At 46.4% G+C, this 18,756-nt stretch overlaps 1 protein-coding gene across 8 annotated transcripts in view; it reads right to left on the bottom strand.

Moving 5' to 3' along the window:
- TNIK (TRAF2 and NCK interacting kinase) overlaps positions 1 to 18,756 on the bottom strand; it is a gene marked incomplete at both ends in the record, with an annotated part of 137,259 nt that overhangs the window by 41,182 nt on the left and 77,321 nt on the right. For all 8 annotated transcript variants that reach the window (XM_079539879.1, XM_079539880.1, XM_079539883.1 and 5 more), the window contains 8 exons: positions 2,672 to 2,876; positions 3,867 to 3,933; positions 5,516 to 5,691; positions 9,222 to 9,300; positions 9,648 to 9,702; positions 14,491 to 14,621; positions 15,970 to 16,060; positions 18,252 to 18,362. In XM_079539879.1, the coding sequence (XP_079396005.1) occupies positions 2,672 to 2,876; positions 3,867 to 3,933; positions 5,516 to 5,691; positions 9,222 to 9,300; positions 9,648 to 9,702; positions 14,491 to 14,621; positions 15,970 to 16,060; positions 18,252 to 18,362 (915 nt within the window). The remainder of the gene's footprint in view (positions 1 to 2,671; positions 2,877 to 3,866; positions 3,934 to 5,515; positions 5,692 to 9,221; positions 9,301 to 9,647; positions 9,703 to 14,490; positions 14,622 to 15,969; positions 16,061 to 18,251; positions 18,363 to 18,756) is intronic.

Here is an 18,756-nt window from a genome sequence, read left to right as displayed (position 1 = left end):
AAATCCTTCCTGACTACAGCTGTTCATTGCTACCAAGGGGTCTGTATGGATATTTGTTGTGCAGTATCCTTAATGCTCTTGACCATAAGATGTGTTTTCCTTTAGCTCAGCAGGAGTTTTGATGGTAAATGCAGGGCAGCAAGGCTCATTCTGCACAAATGGAACGTGCAGAAACTTCCTGCATGAGGGTAAACAAAGCTGCCATTTTACTCCTCACAATTCAGCAAAGATAAGCATCACCATGGGTCCTGTGAAGCAGCACAGAAGAAATTCTGGTCCCGTTAGGTGGAGGAAATCCAGAGCAAAGAGTCAACAACTGGAGCTATTGAAAAGTTAGTGTTAGAAGGAGCTGGGAGGCCAAAAGGAAACTGCCTGGCCGCTGCCAAAGAATTTTGGTGCTGCTGTGATGGGTCTGTAGGGTTGCTCTGTGGAGCAGAACAGCAGCAGAGCAATAGAGCACAGGGTGCCTCGGGCACTGACCTCAATACTGAGCTTGGCATAGCTGTGACAGCCGCTGTCTGCAAGCCTCTGTGTGGCCATCAGGCATGTGCCACCCCAAAATATCTGGGGAGAACATGAAGACCAAACTTCATCCATCACTGACTGTGCTAGAATTAGGGGCAGGAGCAATGAAACTTTGTGTGCTAATCTCTGCCTCTGCCTGCAGCAACCCATGGCAGATACAAACTACCACACAAAGCAGGTGGGAAGCTACAGGTGTCAGCACACCTCAGAAGGGTTTCTTGAGGAAAACAGGTAATGCAGGGGCATCTGAAACCCCACTGCATGGCATGAAGCATGATCAGCTCCCAGGACATGAGTGCTGCTGGGCAGAGGGAACATGGCAGCTGCCAGCACACAGCTCTCTGCTCTGTCTTAATCCCAGCAGAACCCCTGGGCTGATCTCACTGCAGCTCTGTGCTGGGCACCTTTCAGTCACCATCCCACTATCCTTCCCAGTTCTCTGACACAGCAGGAGCACAAAAACACCTTTTCTCTCAGGGCCTGCTTTGCTCCAGCAGACATCTGCCTTTCAATTTAGATCTGAACACTGTAAAGCAGCTGGAAAGGAGGTAATGGGTGAAGAGCCCACGGGGGCTGTTCCAGTCACTGGAAACGGAGGCACTGATTTTAAATACTAGCCACTGTGGCATTAGCTTTTAATGACATGGGGGTAAGAGCAAAGCTGGGCAGAGCTGTGCCTCAGCAGTCCAGGGCTGATCTGCCAGCTTAGTGAGGGGATTAGTCCTCCAGCAAAACCTGCCCAAGGAGCACGGGCAAAGAGAGAGAATGATTTTCTTCTATGTGCAGAGAACATATTAATACAGAGGCAAGTATTGTATTCATTACAGGATTTCAGCTAATCTGCTGTCTGCTTTTATCCTGCTATTGTTCCTCTTCTGTACTGCTTGCAGCAAGCACGTTCTTACAATGGCAGAGCCATGATTCCCTTATGATCGTTCCTAAATAAACATGTACTGGCACAGGGGATTTCAGGGTGTGTGTGCATGCGCAAACCTTGTCCTCTCTCCAAGGTCCTCCCAACACTGCCAACATGACAGACTTACACATTTACCAGCTGATGGAATTCTTTCACAGCTAAGCTCCTGACCTGGGGCATTACTCATCCCACTCAACCCAGCCTAGGGAGACCCAAGTTAAACATAGAAGATGCTGTGGCTCAGTCAAATTAAGGGTGTGGGCGCTCTGAAGCCCATTTACTGCAAGACATCTTTCAGACCTATCGGTGACCTCTTCATAAAGCTAACTTAATTACCCTTAATGCATGAACCCTTCAATCAGATGCTTGGGATGAGCTCAGAGTGAGTCAATGGTCTTCCACGTGCAAAACCACATCAGAAGCCTAAGAGCAGAAGAAATCCCCTTATTCTTTTGTGAACTTTTTCAGTCGGTAACTGTGAGATAACCCCAAAGCAAGCACTTCCTTCCAGGGTCGGGTGCCACTCACTGACACTGCGGCCACCCAGTCAAACACTGCAGCTAGATTTTAAATGGGGTGGATAATTTCATGACTGGTCGTATTTGTAGCTGGTACGTTAAGACAAGGGTAATGAAATCTTATGCTTCGGGGCACATATGGATTGTTGCACAAGCCAGGCATCTGCTCCTCCCCCATAAGAGAAATTGTAATTGGCAGGGCTGAAAGGACCAACGCTGAAATAAGAGATTAAATGGGACATAAGTGGTGCATGGATCTGGGGAAAGGGCAAATGGAGTTTTTTAGCTTCTTTACAAGCATCATATTCCACAGCAGCAAATAAGGACAATGAACGTGACAGACATCTGGCCTGACAGGAGTATTGGCCACCTGGACTGAATACAGCTGTCACACCAGTTCAGGACTAACTGTGCTCAGCAGAACCAGGGACCCCTTTAGTTTGGTGCTGAAGGGGTCTATTTACAATGAACAAGCTCTATTACCTCCACAAGGGCTGACAACACTTACATGGTGAGGAGAGCGCCCGTAGGTTGGTACAAACCTACACGCAGCACGTGTGAACAGAAGCTTTGTTCAGCACAACAAAACGCCTGGGTTTACCATCTAGAGAGGTCAGGACACGATCACGGAGCACGCAGAGAGTGGGACCTGTTAGCAGGCACTGCTGCTCAGCTCCCAGAGCCCCACTTTGGCTTCTCTCCAGCCAGTTACCTCCTCCAGCCTTCGTCTCTGCTCCTTCTGCTCCTCGATCCGCTTCTGCCGCTCGGCCAGCAGCTGCCTCTTGTGCTCCTCGTTCTCCCGCTGCTGCTGCTCCAGCTGCTGCCGGCGCAGTGCCTCCGAGCGCTCCTTGTTGGCCAGCTGCAGCCTCAGGAAGTCCCGGCGCAGCGTGGACTCGCCGGGCAGGTTCAGGATGGAGCTGCACAGGAGAAAAGCACCACGGAAGGTCCCACGCACATCCCGTGGCCGTGCACCCCACAGCACCTAGGCACTCAACCATGCTCCCATAGTAGGAATGGAGAGAAGGGCTGGGTCACAAGCGTTGGGGCAGATCGGTGCCAAGTGGAACACAAGTTTCACACCATCTCCCCTCACCATCCCTTTTTTTTTTTTTCTAAATAATTTTGTTTTCTTCTTAAATATAAACCCCGAAGCAGACAAGACATTGCTCAATCATACGCCTTGGCCCAGACCACAGCTTACCAACATCTATTTGCTAAAGGATTCCTTTACAGTAAAGTTTCTAACCAAAGTCCCTTGTGCTGCAGTGGCAGGCACTATATTTAGATGTTCACAAAGCACACTTAGCATGAATCATTGCCAGCTATTAAAATACAACATTATCTCAGGGAAATAATGGAATAATCTGATACTAATTACAATGAGACTGAAAAATGTTATCAAAGAAAGTTCCAGCCCTATTGTGCTTGAAGCAACACTGCAAAGTTTCATGGTGAAAAGTTGCACAGAAATAGGGAGTGTGGATACAAGGAACCACATTTGCAAGAATCTTTCTTAATAACAGCTCACACATTCTTCCACATCCAAATACCCATAGGGGCAGTTCCTCACAGCGTAGTTCACGTGAGCACAGCAGCTGTGTGTGCACGGAGGATTCTGCACTAATTGCACTGAGCAGGCTGTCTAACAGGGACCTGCCATGCTCCTGTACCAGCCTGCACTGTCAATCCCACAGAAAATGACACAGCTGGGTCTTCACAGACTTTCAGCTGAGGGGATCTGTAGCATCAGTTTAATGCCTGCTCACCATCTAACAGGGGGAATACACTTCATCCTACCAGGGAACAGGACTCAGTGATCGAACTGTCCATCTTCTTTGTTATAACCTAAGTCAATTTCATATAGAATTAAAGAGACACAACAGTAGAAACAAAAGGTTGATTTTTACCTGGGCTCTCCAGAGTCATTTTCCTCCTCCTCCTCCTCACTTCCACTGTACTCGTATTCTGTCTCATCTAGGAACATAATTACTTATCAGTGCCCTTTACTGGACTCATTTGTTTTTCTGATGGTTAAAAACTCTGAGGGGAAAACAGAACACTCTTTTTTTTTCCTGTCATGAAAAAGAATACCCAGCATTGTTTTTGTCCATTTTCTGATGTTATGAGAGGTCTGCAAGGCCATAAAATCAGCATTGCTGTCCCTGAGTGCTGGTCCTGGCACACACAGCAAACCTGAGGAGAAGGCTGCAGTCCTGGCTGCAGCAGGTGCAACCCTCCAGCAACCAAACATACACCATGTAAGGAAGAAGAGTTACCATAAATAAAGATTTACCACAACACAGCAAAAACTCTCTTCAGAAGAGCTCTTGCAAGTGAGACACACCAGAAGCTTTTGAAGCCACAGGCGCTGGAAAGTGGGATTTAACCACTGCTCTGAAGGTAATGACTTTCTTCCTAAAAATATGCTCTCCCTATGCAAATCTGTACGTTTTCCAGGCAATGAAGATATCTGCATCACAGCCCAATTGCAAAGCTGTGCTACGTACTGTGATTTCTACTGGGATACTGGCTTTATCAGATGAAGGGAAAGATAGTAAAAAGAAAGACTTGCATTTATCCAATTACTCTCCATCTCTAGGGTACAACCTTCATCTGCAAGACTAAACACATTTAATACTTCACTAGGATCCAGCTTCATTGTTTTGATTACAGTGAAATCCATTGCAAAGGGCTGGAAGGTAAGCATGAAAAATTAATACTGCTACCAATAAGAAAAGACACAGCGATATATATTAGTTTGCTGAATTCTACAAACAACCTTTCAAATTCTAATTCAGCTCACGAGCAATGGAGTACTTTAACAAGTTTTTCAGCTATCTGATCTTCCTTTCAGAGCACTTTGACAGGGCCCAGAGAGTTCACTGCAAACATCCAGTTTAATAGGTTACTCCTAGTCAGCGAAATTGCTTTGGGCAAGGGTCTTATCTGGATGCTCGTTTGCACAGCTCTGCTCATCACCGGTGCTGCAGAAATGTCACGGAGATCAACAGACTTGAAAGATGTGAGCTCGGAAAAAATGCAGCTTGGCAGCTTCTCCCTCTCACATGCTTGCACGAATATACGCACACGTGCATTTCATACACACATTTTTGTGAATCAAAGCTTAAATGTTCCGAGTGGAAATTACTACCTGGACAAAAAGACACTATTTTTCATCAGGAAAAAAAAAAAGGACTTAAAAACATTGATTAGCTCTAATGACAATCACCTGCAGCCTTTGTATGAACACCAATTGTTTTGTTATGGGTATCTGTTCTCATTTCGACTTCGGTGATGGCCAACAAGAACCAAATCAAATAAAGTATTTTAAAACCATGACAAGGGTGCACAAAAAAAGAAGCACACCTACTTAACTCAACCTGCATGCCATCCGAGTGGTGGAAACTTGAGACTGAGACCGCAAGCAACCCGGTCCTTTATGCCCTTCTCCTTCTTCCTCTTCCCTTCCCCACACAGATACACCTCAGTGCACCCGCGGATCTCCAAACACAAGGCAAAGCTCAGGGAATGCCCAGAGCACGGCGCTCCCACCGACCTTTTTCTCCTCGCTTCTTCTTCGTCCTGTCGATGTGGTCCTTGAGCTGGATGCGGACCTGCCGCTCGTTGGGCTGGTCTCTGATGAAGGGGTGCTTCATCAGCTGCTCCGTCGTCGGTCTCTGGCTGTGGTTCTTCACCAGGCAGCTCTCAATGAAAGACTGAAACTTTTTAGACCTGGAAGGCGGGGGAAAACAAAAGCAAACAGTTAGCCATGTTGATTCTTGTATCGGGAAGTGAGAAATTCGTGGGTATTTGAGAATACTGCTTGGATGCTGCCAGTTCTTGCTCAGATGCAGCTTTCTGGGAGGATTCATGCAACTTCCCCGTCGACACTTAGCATGGGCTCAAAGCAGCATCATCAGATCTCCTCTTAGATTTCTCATGCATGCTCCTGGTCATGTCTTCCCAGGTGCTATTAGGGGAAAACACCACTCTGCTGAGTCTGGAGAAAGGTGGGAACCATCACTGTAATGGGACATCAGCAGAGCCAAATGGCACCAATAGCAACCAACAAAATGCAAGAAACTGTTCTTACACCCTTCCCTTTGACTTTGCAGGTAAAAATAAGAGACCACACCTACAGATATAAACGCAATCCCTCCATGAATTGTCACTCATCAGACCCCATGTCCCAGCTCACAGCCCAGGAGAACGGGACATGCTCTTCTGGAGCATGGTTTGGGCAGAGGCAGGACCATGGCTTTGGGAGGCAGAGTCCAGCCTCTCCTCACCAGCAAATAGTTAAATTCAGTCTCAGCTGAAACAATTTCAGCCAAATCTTTAATAAACAAACCCTTCTTAATCTCAAGTTTTGCATATCAGAAGTTCTGCCGGAATTAATTTCACCGCATTATAAGCCCAAGAGAACAGGGATTTACAAGGAAGAAAGATGTTGACAGGCCACTATGCTGTATGTTGCTTTAGCAAATAGGAAAATGAGTGTAAATTAATGACAGAAGCCAACAGATACTACAGAATTGCATTGAGAAGTAAAACAATAAGCTTTTGGGGATTTTACTTTTAAGCTGTCAGACTAGAAGTGATTTATCTTTTAAGTGCTAATCCATACAAATTGAGATGCAAAAATAAAATACACTACTGGATCCAATTAAATCCTCCCTCCAGCTTTATTAACGAGCAAATCTTCATCCTCCACCTTGCCTCAAGGAACCCTGCGTCTCTGTGTATTCCAGAAGGGCCAGACCACATGATGCTCTAAAAACTGCACCTCCAAAGCATCATTCTCCTCTGTGGGTCTGAACCTGGAGACAGCTCACGTCTGGGTGCGCAATCCAACCCCAGACAGGGCTAAGCTGAAGTAGTTTCTGATGTTTCCTTCAGCACACAATGGGTTTGTCCACCTCCTCAGGCTCCAGTGCAGTATTTGCAGAGAGATGCAGGACACGGGTCTGTGCCCAGCCCGGCCCTGGCTAAGCCAAGACACAACCATGTACCTCATCGAGCTGCTGTCACAAACTTCCAACAGCAGCAAGAACTGTAATCTGCACGTACCCAGACAAGGGCTGCTGGAAACTGAAGCCTGCCCCACGCATCCTCGAGTCACAAGGACAGGTGCAGAGATGTGGCCTTTCCCAGCCCAGCAGATCAAGCACTCACAGCACCACATAGATGCCACTCAGCATTGCTTTAATTGCCCCAGGAGCCTGCAGGCATTTGGCTCTCTTCTCCAAAAAGCAGGACTCTCTCTAGCTCTGATTCTGGGTGACACCTTTACTACTTCTCATCACCAGCCTGGTGCAGGTCAGCCCATCTCCGTAGCCACATGCACTGCTGTTTCCCCAGCTCAGCCCATCTCCATAGCCAAATGCATTGCTGTTCCCTCAGCTCCCAGGCTTTGCAAAGCTTAAATAAATGTTTGCAAAGGCTTCCCAGCTGCTTAGATGAAAAGTGCTATCACAGTGCAAATACCACTTCATTAACAAAGAGATCTTGCCATTTTTTATAAGGCAGGGACAGGAAGTGTTTACGATAATGACATCACTAAAGTTCAAGTGGATTTCACCTGTGAAATGCAGGAAGAAAACAAAGCACCACTGCTGGCTGGATTTAATTGGAAAAGGATACCAAAGAATCTGTAACTTCACAGGACCACAGCACTGTTTCAAAAGTGAGTTCAATGATCTAGCACACAAAAAAAGACTTGGCAAGCAATAAAAAACAATAAATAGAGCCACTGTGAGAGCCTGGTCAAACGTCTCAGCTTCTCCTGGGTCTTGCAGAGGTCCAGGTCCAATACCTCCAGCTGAGAAATGAGTCAGAGACAGCAGATCTGCCTGGAGTCCCAATGGAAACACTCAAAAAAATTGTTCTTAAGGAACTGGTGGACTCTTACTGGTTTGGAGCTCAAGGCTGAGCTGTGCAACCAAGAAGAGGAGCAAAACCAAGGACAGGAGCAAAGCCAAGGACATGTAGATCACCTGCCACAGCTGGGGAAGATGGTGTCAAGCAATACCCTGGCTGGTGCAGAACATATCTAAGTACGTCAGACTCTTATCTGAGCAAAGAGTAAAACAGAAACTCCACCCCAGAGCAGTTTTTATCTTAAGGAGATGGGCAAAGTACTCTGCTCAAAGCCTGCTTTTGTCAGCTGCCTTCCCCTTTGTCTGCAGGCTGAGAACCTTTGCTGAATAAACAGCATATTTGTATGAAAAAAACCACCAATCCTCTGAAGTCTTACAATCCACTCTGCGCTGTAGCAGTGAGGATAATGAAGTAGGAGACTGGTGATCTGGCAGAAAACAAGTGTCTAAACTGTTTTCTCAGCTCTCTGACAAATGGCATCCTAAAAAAGACTGTGCAAGGAAAGAGAGCTTCAATATCCTCTGGCAGAGCTGGAAGGGAAAGATCCTTGTCCTGGTTTGGTACTGGAACATCTGAGGACTCAGCTGACAAAATGAAGACACTTTTTGCTAAAGCCTGGGACTCCAAGGCTCTCATTCCTCTCCCCTCCCAGTAGCATTCCTGCTGCTTTGGCACCGAGTGTTTGCAGTGCCTACCAATTACTCTGCTCCCTTTGTGTGTGTGTGTTTTCAAAAAGATAATAAGCATCATTTCAAGGAATAAAGCACAGTTTCCTTCTCGCTCTCAGCCTATCTGAGGCCATGCTGTTTCTCTAAAGCCTGGCAGATCTCTCACAGTAAAATCAGGGCTGAACCTGAGGCAGGCAAACCATGCAAACCAGAGATGAGTGTTTTTAAGGACTCCAGCTCCATTGGTACAGAACATACAGTAACAAAACAACATCTGCTGGGCTTCAGAAGTATTTTTCCTACGGGTTTGCATTGGCATATCCCCTCTTTCTTTTTCCTTTTTTTCTCTTCCAAAACGGTGATGTACTTTTTCCCCCAAAATTTTAAAATAAAGCCCAAACTAAGTACAAATCTCTGCATTCTTGCACCTTCAAGATAAACTATCCTTTCTTTTGGCCTGGCTACATGTTTCCATTTGAAAATGGAACCTTACTGGAAAGAAAGGGGAGCCAAGTGAAGTGTCAGCTGCTTTCAGCTGCACAAAGCCAACTCAATGTTGGGAAAGGGCAATGTGAGAGGCATTTCCCTCTCTGCTTCTCCCTTTCCGCCCTCTTCCTCCCATGCCTGTGCTCTGTGCAGACCAAAATGCTTCTCCACAGGAGAATATGCACCTAATGCACCCGTTTGATGACCACTGAATATGGAGAGACTCACCACTTCTTGGATTTCAACCTCGGGGCTGGGTTGCGGGGGATGAGGAAGAGGGCTCTCATGGGGTGCATGTCACAGAGAGCTGCAAAGTGCAAGAAGAGGTATTAAGCACAGCATGATGTCTCATGAAGAGCTGACACAAACACACCCAAACTCCCTCTGATGCCACCAGATCAGCAGGACACACGGAGCACGTGCAGCACCAGAAGCCACACACGCTTTTTGTGCCTTTGCTTGCTGCTTCTATTCCCTAAGCAGCTTTTTCCCACCACGTCTTGGACCCCGCAAACTGAACCAAACCCAGTCCAGGCCGCTCAGTGAAACCCTTGCCTGGGGTTTCCAGCACAGATCCCTGTGCCTGCTGACACTCAGCAAATCCTAGCAAGTCACCACCAGCATTAAATAAAGCAGAGCCACGCATCTACTTACGGGGAGCGCCTTCTGCCATCTCTATGGCTGTTATCCCCAGAGACCACAAGTCACTCTGTAAAAAAAAGCAGATGGAAATGTGTGATGCAGTGGAGCATTGTCACAACAGTGGGCACAAAGGGAACCCCAGGGCTCAGCCCCACGAGCAGGGCCTCTGCTGTCTCTGCCGGGGCCTAAACCTGCAGCACAGGAGATCATCTTTTATGCTCTTCCCATATTTTAAGGCTTGATAATAGGCTCCCAGACTTGCTGGTTATCCCAAGCTTTATTGCAGAGCTTTTGGTGGATGTCACACTAGTGCAGGTGTGGGACACGGCCAACCCCTGCAGCCATCTCTGCATAGTGGGCATAGTTTCCAGCAGCTGTGGTGCAGAGATGTTGGCATCCCAAAGGTCCCAGTACACCCCTTTGGCTGTGGCATCCCGATGAGCAAACCCCCTAAAGCCTCCATGATCCAGCAACACACCACCTCCCTGCCCCATGAAGAGGAAAGCAGCAAGAGGCAGGAAGGAGGCACAAACTCCAGGTGTTTTCCTGAGACTCTGGCAGAGATTTCATGCCCTGTGACCTGACTATCCAGTTCAAAGGACACAGCACAGTGGTGCAGCTTTGATTCTGCACCACAGGATGCAAGCAGCAATGTGCCAGCCCTGGGGCTGTAGGTAGCCCACAGCAGCCATCTGCGCCCTGGTCATGGGGCTGCAAGCTTCCTGCTTCAAGCTGGATGACACACAAATGGATTTGTTGCAGCTCCTGAGAATACAGCCTGCCTGGGATAGATTAGAAACACGAAGTATCTTGAGATACCTCAGGACTCTTTTGAATCATGCACTGCTCATTAGCTAGAAGCATGAAAAGCAGCGTTTCGCTAGTGGGAGGAGAAACGGGTACCCTCACTTACTGTGTTCCCAATCCTTCCTCAGCCCACACGGTTGTTTTAGTCTCCTGAATGATTAGTGCATGGAAAGTGCGTCTATTCAGAAAGCTCCTTTGATTTCATGCTTGTATCACTTTTCCTTCAATTTTCTCACTTGCAATGAGGGATATTTATAGCCCCAGCTCCCTGCCCGTGAGGCTCTACTCCTCACCAATCCATACCACAAGCAATCCCACGTGAGCCCTGGCTCCACCACTCGCTCCAGTAACGAGTCCCAGAGGATGGCTCAGCTCTTACAGACAGGAGGTGTCTCACAGACACCATGCGATCAGGCAGAAGGAAACGAGAACTTTCCTTAATGGCACTGCTGCAACTTGTGCTGGCTTTCTTTTGGCAGAAGGTGGCTAATTCATGACTGGGACATCATGTATAGGACTGCCTAATGATTCATATCTTTGCACCCAACGCACTGGGAACAGAACCCAGACTAATTTTGGTGCCTTCATTTGAAGCACATTCCCTAACGCATCTCCAGGCCTGGTGGAGGGGAAGGTGCCAGCTGGCACAGGCACACTGCTAAAGCAAAGCCAAGAGCTTGCTCCTTCTTCTCTCTACACTCTGCCATGGACCTCAAGGACAGGGCTGCTCTTCCAGCAGGTCTGGTGGAGATGGCTTTGTCCTTAGACATCATCTCATCAACCAGGGCTTCCCAGCTCCCTACAATGAGCAGCGACTCCAGGCTTCTCTGGGAGCTCAGTGCAGCAGCTGTGAGGCTGAAGTCGTGCTTTGGTTCATGCTGAAGAGCAGTACAAGGACTTGGCAGCTACAGAACAAGCCCTGCTGAAATGGGACATAGCAGTGGTCCAAGGCAGAATCCAGAGCCCCACAAGGAAGCCAAACAAGCCCCACACGCACAGATGCAGATGTGAGTTGGAAGCTGTGAGTACACTGAAGAGGACTCAAAGGCTGGCTGAGCTCCAGTGACACAGAAAAACGAGTACGAGCTGTGCACAGGTACATCTCAGAGCAGAGGGGATGGATTCTGCTTCCCATTCTCCCTCTGTGATCTCCAGTTCCCACGTGCTGCTCTCTCTGTGCCCCACTTTCCGCCATGGCCCTGCAGTCACTCCTCAGTCTGTGCTCTATTTCAAAAGCTGTCCTTCCCAAGCAGCCTTGAGCCTCTAATCCTGCAAACTGATGCATCTGAGAAAGGTTGTTCTTTCCAGCTCAGAGCACCAAGAGCTGCAGGGCAGGAGCCCCAAAGACTACAGCACCTTCTATGTACGCATGTATATATGTATGTGACACCCTCCAGGAAAAACAACCTGCATTTTACAGTTTCAAGGCCAATTTCCTTCTTTTTAACCCAAGTTTTCCCTTAACAAATGCTGTCCCATTAGTCCTTGCGACAGATCTTTGTACCTGCCTAAAAATTCTCCCTCAAATCTCATTTGCAACACTTTCGCAGGACAGCCACATCCATTCTTTGTCTCTGCTCAGCTGGGATTTATGCTGCATACTTAATTATCTCAGTCTTTCCACATAATTCAGTATGCATGACCCCTTCCTTTTGGTTGCCTGAACTCCTTCCAAATTCCTAGTGTGTCTTTCCATATTGAGGTGCCCGGTATTATATGCAACATGCCAAGTGATCTTAAAACTGGAGCAACACAGAGAAGGATTATCACCTCTCTAAGTCTCCGAGAGAAAGCAGAAAACTCAGTGGGAAGCACACATTTCAAACTGATCTAAAATTCAGGTTTTTGTTTCTTCTTGAGTCTGAAAAGCTTTTCAGTCCACCCAGCAAAAAGCCGCTGTGCTAATATATTTGCATTGTCTTGACTTGAGAAGGAAGCAAGCTGGTTTTCCTTTTTCATTCAACACTTACCGACAAGTTCTCTAAAGAAAAAAATAAGACTGTCTGGGGAAAAAACAACAAATAACTTCAACAACATGGAGTTTCTATCTCTTCTTTTTTAGAGGTTTATTTTTCTGAGGAGGCATTTACTGCATCCTTCCGTCGATTACATGGCAACTCTTCCTGACTCAGAAAGAAGTGAGATTAGAGGCTTTTTGTCCAACAGATTAAGCCTGTGAGGATTCCTTTTTTTCATCCTCTAAGTCTCATCTTTTGTATTCACTATTTCAAGCCGGTTGGCTAAACCTGAGTGTCTGATTTGCATGTCTTTAAAAAATAATAATCGTCATTTCCATTTTTTTCCCCACTTCAAAGCAAGAACATCAGGTGCAGGGACACGACCTGGGGTAATGCCCCGTGGCTCCCACAACACCACGAGCCCCACAAACACCCTGCATAAGCGTGTCAGCAGCAACCAGCCTTCTGTTCCACATCCCCAGTCAAGGAAAAACTGCCAGTGCCAAGTGCAGAGACAAAGGGGCCCAGTGTGCTACGAGCGTTTGATCCTTGGGGACAATAGAGGGATTTTGGTCCCGGCACTTGTGCATCTCTCAGTGACATATTAAGTGCCCCAGTTTTTCTGGAAAGAGTAAAACCTCATATAGAGGCCGTCCAGTGCCTGAAGGGGGGGTCCCAGGAAAGGTGGGAAGGGATTCTGTAAGGGCATGCAGTGACAGAACAAGGGGAGAGGCCCCAGCACTGCTGCCCTGAGATCTGTGTGTGCCCCATCCCTGGAGGTGACCAAGGCCACGGGTGGGCTTTGGGCAGCCTGAGCTGGTGGGGTGACTGCCCATGGCAGGGGTTGGGGCTGGGTTATCTTTAAGGTCCTTTCCAACCCAAACCAGTCTGTCCTTCTACCAAACACCAAAGCAACTTTTTGTTACTTTAAAATCCTTCATCTCTTAAAAATTCTATTTAAAAAAAGAGGCCAGTAATTGCACTGCAAAGTGGTGGGCTGTTGTGCCGTTACATTACACTGTAACATCCTGCTGTTAAAAAGCAGCTACCTACCTAGCTCACACCGAAGGGCTGCCAAGTCCTTTTAAAATATTACTCTGCAAGTGACCTCTCAGGGTGGGCACAGAGGCGTAGCAAGCTTTATATCCCTCTGCATTTCCTCCAAAAACCCGCATTTTGTAGCTTTCCCCACTCTCCAAAAATGGTCAGTGGATCTCAGGGGGGTTGCAGTTAGAAATTCATGTTCAACAAAACCACAAGGCACAAAAAGGCACCACAAGGGACCAGCCCACAAAATACGGAAAGCTTTCCTTGCCTGAAGCATCAGCCTCCACTGCAGTTTGAATGGGCAGTGGGAATCACCCCCCCTCTGACCTGCTGCATGGCATGCCCCTCTCTTCATCTTACAGCTCTGCAGCAATGTTGTGCTGTCACTGATCCAAAAATAAACTTTCAACAGGCAACAGACATGTGAAAAGTAGGTCAGAGCCCTGAACGTCTGCTTGTGTGACAACCTTCAGATCTCCCTGTGAATACCAGCCTGCAGGCCAAAAGATCTGATTTTGCCCATTCTAAACCTGACCTGACTTCTCTGAGGAATGAATCGAGGAACACAGCGTGTTGGTGGTAGTATTTAAACACTCAGCACTGAAAAACTGAGGAGCAGGTAGGAAACCTCAGTCTGACACCTTTCTCAGCATGGGGAAAGACTTCTTCACACTAAATCTTGGTAGGTGATGAGCACAACAAAAATTCACATTGGACCCAAATTCACATCTCGAAATTTAACAGGCAGAAAGCAGGAGGAGATCACACTGCCTGTCAGTGTAATTAGCAAAGCTGCAAGAATGTACTAAATTCCTGCTTGCTCAAGTCTTAGGTGCTGGGACACAAAATCTGAGATCCTACCAAGCACCACCTTCAGATGTTTATGGCCACAACTCTCATTTTAGGCACTCACAAGTAAGACAGCACATAGAGAACACTCTTTCTTTGAGTCCCCTGGCTGCTTTAATTCCTTGATTATCTTATTAGTGACTGCACTAGACTCAAAGATTGCATCTGTAATAACATACAAAGGAGTACAATACCTTAAAGTCGTAAGTGGCATCAGGATTTTCATCACAAGCAATGACCTCAGGGGCCATCCAGTAAGGCGTCCCAATGAAGGTATTCCTCCTGCCCACTGTTCTGTCCAGCTGAGCACTGACACCAAAATCCACTATGGATAGGAGAGCAACAGGACACAGTGAGTGTCAGACACAAACCTGAGCAACGTTCTTCTGCTGAATGTAAGACAGTGAAGTACACTAACAGCATGGTCAGGAGAGAAAAATACGGCCAGAGACACTTCTGTTTCATCTTTGCTAAGGTCAACAGATTAACAGATGTCAACCAAAGATGAATCTGATCGTCTGATTTCCAGCTTTCGTAAGCAACCTTGTGCCTCTTCCTCCTTGCCAGGAGGCAATGAGAAGAAATCACAGTTCCTCATACTAATGAGAATCAGGGTTAGAAACATGAATAAGCAGCAGCCTTTGTTCTATGTTTTTTTTTCATTGAATTAAAGCCTGCCAAATGTTTGTAGAAGCCTCATTTTTCTACCTAAATTCTTGCTGGAAATGGCAGAAATGTAAAAGACTTCAGGAACCAAGGCTAAGGACAAAAGCCCATAGGGAAATGTCAAGCACAGAGCTGAAAAATGAAGCAAAAACTGATGAAATCACATCAATGAGAGAATACTCCACGGTCCACCAAGCTCACTTTGCACAACATAATGGCTGGAGATTTGCCCTGGAGAATTTCCCCTTGGAGGGGAATCTTCACCAGCATAAAGCCAAACAAGCTGGTGGTGCCATCTGTTAAGATGGGGTTTGATTCCACAGCAAAGACATGGCAAAACAAGGATTCCACTTCACCTCGCCAGCGTAGGAGATCTTCCATCACTAGCATAAACCAAAAACACACAAAGATGGCTTTAATAAGATAGGTGCTGGACGATGGAGGGTATCAGGACAGACCATGCTGTTATCCATGTATCTTCATGTGGATGATGGGTCTTTTCAAGGATGACAAACACTGCATACAAATTTCAGAATATTTCTTGCAATTGAAGCACTGTCTTAAAGGTTAGCTTGCAAACCTAGATTATGTCATGGTGAATGGAATGGATTGTGGTGCTGGAGGACACATACAAGGCGTACAGCTGTGGAGAAATGCACTTTGATGATGTCTGGGGATGCACACAGGCAAATTTTCAATCTAGGGCATGAAAAATGATCACGATTGGTCAACCTGTATCTGGTGGCAGAACTGCCCACCCCACCTCTCTGCAGAAACACCACTGTAAATGGATCTTTGTATGCAGAACTTGGTCATCAGTCACTGACAGTTTACTGCATGGCCGATCAACACCCAACATCACATTTTTGAGGCCAGCACAAGAAAAAACACACAGCAGCTTTTAGGACCCACTGCCATTCTCCAAGCAATTTACAGGCTCTACCAATTTCATTTCTTCTCTCCAGGCAGCCTACTTGCAGTTTGCAAGAGCTCTAACCAATCCTTACCTAGTTTAACTTCTGCATTTTCTGTCAGCAATACATTCTGTCCCTTGATGTCTCGATGAATTACTTTGTGCTGGTGTAGATGACTCAAGCCCTAGAGAATTCAGAGAGAGGTTAGAGGAATCCGAGTTCAAAGCATGCTATTTTCTGACAATCCTCCTCAACCAATTACGGTCCAGAAATGAAAGATTCACAGTTGCAGTTAAGCACTTGAGAATGCTTTTGTTTATCACGTGTTGAAAACGCTGTCCTGTGTTACCTGCTGGGGGGACATACCCAGCAAATGAAACGCCCGCTGCCTGGCTGCATGCGCTGCAGTGGGTGCTCCATAGCAGGTGACAACCACTGACAACTCCAGAGGGATTAAGACCAGCCTTCCAGTTTCTGCAGAAACCCATAGTAACCCAAATTTCTCTGTATTTCTAGATGCAGTTTTCCCCATGGGCTTTTTTGCCTTAGGGAGCCATTTGTGTTGCAGAAATAATAGAAAGCCTGTGTGTCCTTTCTGTACTTCCATCATCAAGAAACCAAAAAAACCCAATTCTCTTTGTTATACTGGTCCAATAAGTGGGACTCCAATACACTGAAAAGCTTGTATTAAAAAAGATACCATGGAAATACAAATATTATAACTTGCACATATCCCTAATAGAGATATAGCTCAAATTAAAAGCCCGTCTCAAAGGCTAAAGGTAAACTAGCTTTTCTGTTGTGGTGCTTTATTAGCTCATTAATTTCTTTTTGCAGCCTACATTTTTATTTCATTCATTTATTATTACATTTCCAAAGTAACATCCACCTATATTGCCAGCTTAAAAAATGGATTACTTTAAAAACTACTTCTGCATTAGGTTTACACTTCACATTAAACATTCATATTCAAGGAAGAATATAATTTCTACTATCACTGCTGGTAGTTATGAGTCATTTTTTGCTTGTTACCTTGAGACAACACTGTGGAACAGATCATATCTGTAGAGGTGCCCTGCTGCATTCAATTTTTAGCCACATTATACCCAGTTAGAGGCTCGGTGCACTGGAGGCAAAGCAAAAATTTCACTGAAAGCCAACAAATCCTTCCACAGAGCAGGATCAAGTCCTGCATGTCAGAGTTACAACATGCCCTCGACTTCTGAACCAAGAACGAACCACACATACTGGAGCATGAAGGTGGGAGTCTTTTATGCCCCAAAATACTGTTTTATGACCCCAAATCCTCAGCAGCTTTTGGAGCCTGCAGGTCACTAAGTCAACCGCTTCGAAGCACGGCCACAGCACAGCACAGCTTGCACTCTGCACGGCCCAAATGAGAGCAGTGACACTTAATGGTGGCCCTGGGACATGACTCAATGGATAGGTTTTGACTCACTGACAGTGACTATTTTAAGAAGGAGGCTCACAGAGCTCATACATTTGTAATAAACCCACATGCAACTGTGGTTTCCTGACACTGAAAGAAGAACTGATCAGCTCCAGCTCCTTCTGTACATCAGGCTGGTTATGCTGGCACAGATGGTGACACCAAGGGTCAAGAGAAGTGCTGCGTCACCCTGGTCAACAACAGGAGCCTAAGAGGCAGCGTCAGACACAGCCCAGGGAGAGCTGCTGGAGCAGTCATTTTGACTCGTTTTCTTTGAATGGCTCTTGTATAGTTTTCTTCACGTGTCTGCTATTTCTTGTCTTCTCTTGAACAAAATTTCAGTTCATGAACTCTTAAGATTTTAACGTCAGGGCAACCACTGCACTTGCATAATCTGTCCTCATTTGTAGAAAATACAAGCAAGTCTTTGCTAGAGGTGCCACCCTCCATCATGTGAAACTCCAGCGTGGCCCGTTTTAAGACATTCCAGTCAAACATTTATCTTGTGGGTATAAAAGCTGCAGCATCCTCATTAAAGTCAGAGGCATGTGGATTTAATAAAGCATAAGATGTTTTTTAATCATGCAGACTCTCTCCACAGGTTTTATTAGTCCTTACCTTTCTGTTAATTGAAATCACAATCCTACTGTAAATAAATCTTCACCTCATTAATATTAAGGGAAATTACATTTCAGCTGAAGGAAAGAAGAGGGTTAAAATTCAGGCAGCTAACAAAGCTAAAGGGCATTAAGTAGTGCTTATTTATTATGCATCATACAAGCACATGAATCATTCATGCCTACCAGCACCGAAGCTGCTCAAGTCCACAGAGCAGAGCCTCAAGAGCCAACGGCTTCGCGTGTCCCCAAGGCCCACGTGCCACACTCCACCAACGCATGGCATTTAGCTCCCTCTGGGCACATACCCTTAAAATCTCTCTGCAGATGTAGGCAATCCACTCCTCCTTCAAAGTGTTCCCCTTTGTGTTCTTGATGAGGTCGGTGACGGAGCCCGCGCCGCAGAACTCCATCACCAGCTGCCAAATGAAACACAAGTGCAATTACTGCAATTAGGCTGAAAGCATCCTCCGGGCTGCACAGCCCAAGGGCAGGGCCTGACACCGGCAACGCAGCTGCCATCAAACCTATCTGCTTTTAATCCACGTGTTTTTTGTTAAAAAAGGGAACGGTAAAAGGTGGGAAGGCTGGAAAGGTGCAGTGCTGCCCGGTAGGGTGGGAACACGAAACAGGAATCAGTGCAGTGCCAAAAAGCAGAGATCAGAAACATTGAAACCACACTGGCAAAACTCTGCCTCTTGCATTTGAGCTCTTCAACCCTGAATATGTGAAAGCAACATGGCAGATCTGAAAGCTTTGTAAACCTTAAAAAACAGCAATATTTTTTCCATTTTTGTACCAGCCCATCTCTGT

Source organism: Tetrao urogallus, assembly GCF_951394365.1.
Source record: "Tetrao urogallus genome assembly, chromosome: 9".
In the NCBI taxonomy this organism is placed as follows: Eukaryota; Metazoa; Chordata; class Aves; order Galliformes; family Phasianidae; genus Tetrao; species Tetrao urogallus.
Note: the sequence above shows the minus strand (reverse complement) of the source record. Positions and strands in the feature narration are given on the sequence as shown.